A 5,178-nucleotide genomic window follows, 5' to 3' on the forward strand; every position below is an offset into this window, starting at 1 on the left:
CAAGTAGCTGGGACCACAAGCGCCTGCCACAACGCCCGGCTATTTTTTGGTTGCAGCCATCATTGTTGTTTGGTGGGTCCGGGCTGGGGATTCAAACCCGCCACCTTAGGTGTACGTGGCTGGTGCCTTAGCTGGTTGAGCTATAAGCGCTGAGCCAGCCTGAAATCTTTTTTAGAATCTCATACTATCAGCTTCTACAGAGGGTCAGGATAATAAGAAACTTGAAAAACCCTTTTATTTCCCAGATGAGAAAACAGGGGCCTGGAGAGAGAAGGCCTCTTCCTCCTCCACGATGAGTTGGACACTGAGATGGGACTGACGCCCCGATCACCTCCCCCGCATCCTACTCTCCCTGTGAGTGTCCTGTGAGAAAGAACTGCATCACTCCTAGCACCCCTGTGAGATTCTGAGTGCTCAGTCTGTGCCAGGTGCTTCTCTAAGCACCTACTGGTACATGCATTGACTCATATGTTTCCACAACATGGTGCCCATTTTTCAGGTGAGGAGACTGAGGTACAGGAGATGAACTTACCTCCCCAAGGGCCTCACAGTAATTGTACATATTTACTGAGTGGTTTCCCAAGGGCCTGGCACTGTCCCAAACTCTTCATTTTTTTCTCACAATAGCCACATGAGTAGTTCCCATTTTGCAGATGAGGAAACTGAGAGCCCTCACAGGAGGTGGGAGTGAGACCTGGCAGGCAGACTCTGGAGTCTCCCCATCCAGTTCCTGTGATGTCCCATCAGAGAGGCTTACCTGGGTTGTCCACACCTGTCTGGATGACGTCATCCAGGGTGAAGCCAGATGGAGTCTCTTTGTCCCTCAGCTTCTTGTAGATGTCAGGAGTCAGCACCTTGGCCATGTGGTTGTTGTGCTTGCTGAGGTCAGGGAATTCCTCCTCAGGTTTGTAGTTCATCTTGAACTTGTTGTGGGTGTTACCGAACGGCATGGTGGCGGTGTGGTGGACCTGATGGAAAGCAGGAGAATGGGGGAAGGTTAACTTATATCCAGCAAAGAGCAACAAGGGAACCCAGCGAGGCTTTGGTTTCAGGCAGGCTGTGTGACTTGGAGCAAGAGAATGAGCCTTTCTGAGCCCCTGCATCTTGACAGGAAGCATCAGGAGTCTTGAGTCAGGGTCCTGGCTTTGCCATGTCATGGCTGAATAAGACTGGACCAGGACACCTGGGTGCGGGCTCAGTTTCTCCAGCTGGAAAATGGAGGGGAACCCCCAGGTTGAACAAGTATTGTGGTCTGGTAAGGGTGTAGGTTCCGGAATCAGCCTGAGTTTGAGTCCCAGCTCTGGTATTTATAACTAGCTATGTGGCTTTGGGCAAGTTGCTTGACCTCTCTTGCCTCAGTTTACTCATCTTAAAATAGGGATCTTAACAGTACCCACCACATAGGAAGGGTGAAAGGATTAAATGGGTTAATGCAGGTACACACTGGGAACAGTGGCTGGCACATAGTAAGCATTGTTTGACCTAGCTATTATTATCATTGTTGGTGGTGTTGTTATAAAGGTCTGTGTGAGGAGCTGGTATAAAGGTGTAGGTGAGGGGTTGCTGGGAGTGAGCATGTGTGCAGGGAAGGGACATTCTGTCCACAAAAGTTCTTATATGTTCAATCATAGGTTGAGGGGCAGGGGGTAGCTGCCCCCACCTCTGCCTGCTGTATGACTCAGTTGAGAAAAAAAGCTCAGCCTCTGGGGTGGACAGAGCCAGGTTCAAATCCCACCTATGCCATTTCTCTGCTGTGTGACCCCAGGCCAGTCACTAGGCCTCTCTGAATCTGTATCTCCTGTAAATTGAACTTTCCCCATAGGAGTGCCACAGGCCCTGGTATGAAGTTAGTGCCTGGAAACTTGGTGGCTGTTATTACTATTATTATTGCTTTATTCACTACAGCCAGAAAGGAGGAGGGACCCTCCAGTGGTGGGCCTGCAGTTGACACCCATGCCCAGCTACAAGGCTGGGAAGCTGATGGGATTATGGGAAGGAAATCTGGACCATAGTGAGCTGAGTGCTGGGGGAGGAGGCGAGAAGACCAGCCAAAAACCTTCAGAGCTGCTGTCCAGGGTGGTTATTTTTAGAATCTGGCAGACTCCTGCTTCCCTGCCCCCAGCAGCAGCCCACCCCACCCCCACATTCCAGGCTCAGCTTGCACCGTGTCAGCAGCCCCAAGACAGGTGGGCCAGGGTGGCCAGGAGGACATGCATCCAGGCCCTGGGGCTCAAGGACATCCCAGCCCCCTCCCTTCATAGGGTGCCCCCCCATCCCTACTAAGGACACCCCAGGAGAGGGTAGTGAGGCAAGGTGTGTGATCCCAAGAGACACACCAGAAATTGCCCAGAGTCACACACCTATATCACCACAGACTGCCCAGATTACATTGTAAACTGAGTCACACAGTCACACGTCCAAACTCAGGGACATACCCAAGATAGGAGTTCTCTTGTGGGAGCCACGGCACAGACACAAGGTCACAGGGGCTCACACGATAGCAAACACAGAGCCACAAACACCTGCTCTTGCAGACTCTGACAGGGGACACACAGACACAGTTCCCACTGCTTGGGGCACCCAGGGCTGGTAACAAACTGTAATAAACACAGGCCTGACCAAACAGCCCCTTGCGAGATGACAGTTGGCAACTGTCAAGACCCTTTTCGCCTCTGGAATCCCTCCTCATGACCCAAGACTCGTGCTGCAGAAATAACAAGTCACAAAGGGGGTTCAGGCCGGCTCTAGGGTGGAGGAGACTCCCAGACACACAAGGTCAACCTTCCCAAACGCTGACCTGCCTTGTGTGCAGGAAGATGTTGGGGTTGACAAGGCCCCTTCCAGAGTCAGGTCATCCTGTGACACCCATGGAGACCCCCATCTGGACCCCACCAGATTCCCACCCCAGGCAGTACCTGGCCGGGCTGTGCTGAAAGGGGCTGTCTGTATCCTGGAGGCGACACTGACCCAAAGGAAGAACCTGCAGTCCGGGCCTTATATAGGGGGACCTAAGCTGTGTTATTGGCTGGGAGGGGCTGTCCCCAGGGAGGAGGACTGGAGGGCAGCTGAGCCTCTCACCTCACTGCCAGGGCACCATGCCCACCCTGGACCCAGGCATGCCTTGCGCCCAGCCCCATGACCTTGTATGGGCTGCCCCAGGGGCTGGGCCCGGGCCCCCCCACCAAGCTGATCCCCTGACCAAGTGCTGAGTGAGCTGGCGGTGGGGACAGCTGGCCCCCCGCCGGGAACACGGGACAGTGGCTGGGAATGTCCCAGGCACGTAGAAGCCACCGTCCCCTGGCCTCAGCCTGCTCCAGCCACCAGCTCCCTCCTGTGACCCTCAGCCCCTCCACAGCCCTTGACCCCAGTGGATCCTCATCACTGTCTGTACCAGCACCTGGGGAAACGTGCAATAACTCCCAGAGGGCCAGGTATCCCGTTAGAGGAAGAAATAGAGGCGTAGAGAGGCTGTGTGACTTGCCTGCTGCCACCCAGCTATAGGGAGATTATAACCAAAGCCCAGCTGGGAACCTTAGGCAGTTTAAACCCAGAAACCTGCCATTGGACCCTCCTTCCTCCTTGGGACAGAGTGGGAGGGAAACTGAGGCTGGCTGAATTGGGAAGATTCAAATTCAGGGCTGGGGTTGGAGGTTGTGGTCACTCTCCCTCCAACTAGCCCCCCAGCCTGCTCCATGTCACTGGGAGATTTCTGCTATGGAGGGGACAGGGAGGGTCTCCGCAGCCAAGAAGAGTTATTTTTAGAGGGCGCTGCGCTGTCTCTGTGAAGGCCGAGACCGGAGGCACTGGATATGGGGGGGCGTGGGGGGCAGGTGCTGGGGGGGTCGCCACGTGTCTGAGTTAATTATAACCAGGCATCTCGGGTGTCCCCAAGCCTCGCCTCCTTACAAGGGCAGCTGCAGGCCTTGGGAGGCAGCACCCACGCCCAGAGGAAGGGGGCTGGGCAGCGACACGGTTCAGAGCGAGGGTGCCAGACTCCTGGAGGTCTGGGTGTAGCAGGAGCTCTATGGTGCCTCCGCTGTGACCGGGGACCTCAAGGGCTGAGGAGGGGATTCTCTGGAACGAGGACGGCACAGAGGAAGCTACTTTCCTAGGAGGCGCCCAGACTGCGAGCCGATGGAGGCGCCTCCTCCAGGGAGCTCCCAGGATTGCAACAAAGAGTAGCCGTTCTTTCGGCCGGGTTCCTCCCTCCTCCCGGGTCGCCACCTTTTCTGGCCTTCCCCTATCTCTTCCCAGGCAGGTGCGGACTGTCTTAGGGAGAGGGGAGTCTCTTTGCTCCTCCCTAAACTCCTGATCCCTTGGGGCAAGAGGGTTGCTTAAAATACTTTTCCTTGGGGCCCAACCCTTTCCAGGCAAGGTCAGATTGACAATGAAAAGGGAAACTGAAGCCCAGAGAACTAAAAGGAACTGGTCTAGAAATAATTATCTATCGAGCACTTATGGAGGACATAGCAGAAAACAACCAAAACCTCTGACCTCATGGAGGTGATATTTCAATAAGGGCTTTGAAGGAAAATAAAAAAGGGCATCATATTAGAGCAGTGGCACAGCAGGGGAGGTCGAGGAAGTCCTCTCTAAGGATGTGACATCTGAGCAGAAACCTGAGAGGAGGAGGGAGCCAGTTGTGTGGGGATGTGGGGGGAAGAGCAGGCTCCAAGGCCCTAAGGTGGGAGTGGCTGGCTACATTAGCACCCAGGCAGGAGGCCAGGAGTCTGGAGCAGATGGGGCCAAGGAGAGAGTGGGAGGAAGACTATGAGGTTGAAGGGGAGGAGGGACAAGAGCAGACCCATAGTCCCTGGGCAGTGGGAGGAGTTTCAATCCCACTGTGAGTTAGATGGGAGCCACTGAGGGTTATGAGTGGGGAAGAGGCAGCATTTACCTCACACACCTGGTGGGTGGCACACCTGAGCCACCCCTTGTGGGAACATTTGACGTTTATTTTTTAAAATTTATTATTATTGGCTCAGTGCCTGTGGCTCAAGTGGCTAAGGCACCAGCCACATACACCTAAGGTGGTGGGTTCGAATCCAGCCAGGGCCCGCCAAACAACAATGACGGCTGCAACCAAAAAATAGCTGGATGTTGTGGCGGGTGCCTATGGTCCCAGCTACTTGGGAGGCTGAGACAGTAGACTTGCTTGAGCCCAGGAGTTGGAGGTTG

At 54.7% G+C, this 5,178-nt stretch overlaps 1 protein-coding gene across 1 annotated transcript in view; it reads right to left on the reverse strand.

Moving 5' to 3' along the window:
- The window catches only part of CKM (creatine kinase, M-type), an 11,035-nt gene extending 7,964 nt beyond the window's left edge, over positions 1 to 3,071 (reverse strand). The window contains exons 1-2 of the mRNA XM_003799507.1: positions 2,916 to 3,071; positions 758 to 968 (exon numbers count right to left, since the gene is read on the reverse strand). Of these exons, the coding sequence (XP_003799555.1) occupies positions 758 to 950 (193 nt within the window). The 5' untranslated portion in view covers positions 951 to 968; positions 2,916 to 3,071. The remainder of the gene's footprint in view (positions 1 to 757; positions 969 to 2,915) is intronic.
- Between the last annotated feature and the right edge of the window lie 2,107 nt (positions 3,072 to 5,178).

Source organism: Otolemur garnettii, unplaced genomic scaffold (genome assembly GCF_000181295.1).
Source record: "Otolemur garnettii isolate 467f Iridium unplaced genomic scaffold, OtoGar3 scaffold00152, whole genome shotgun sequence".
NCBI classification, from domain to species: domain Eukaryota; kingdom Metazoa; phylum Chordata; class Mammalia; order Primates; family Galagidae; genus Otolemur; species Otolemur garnettii.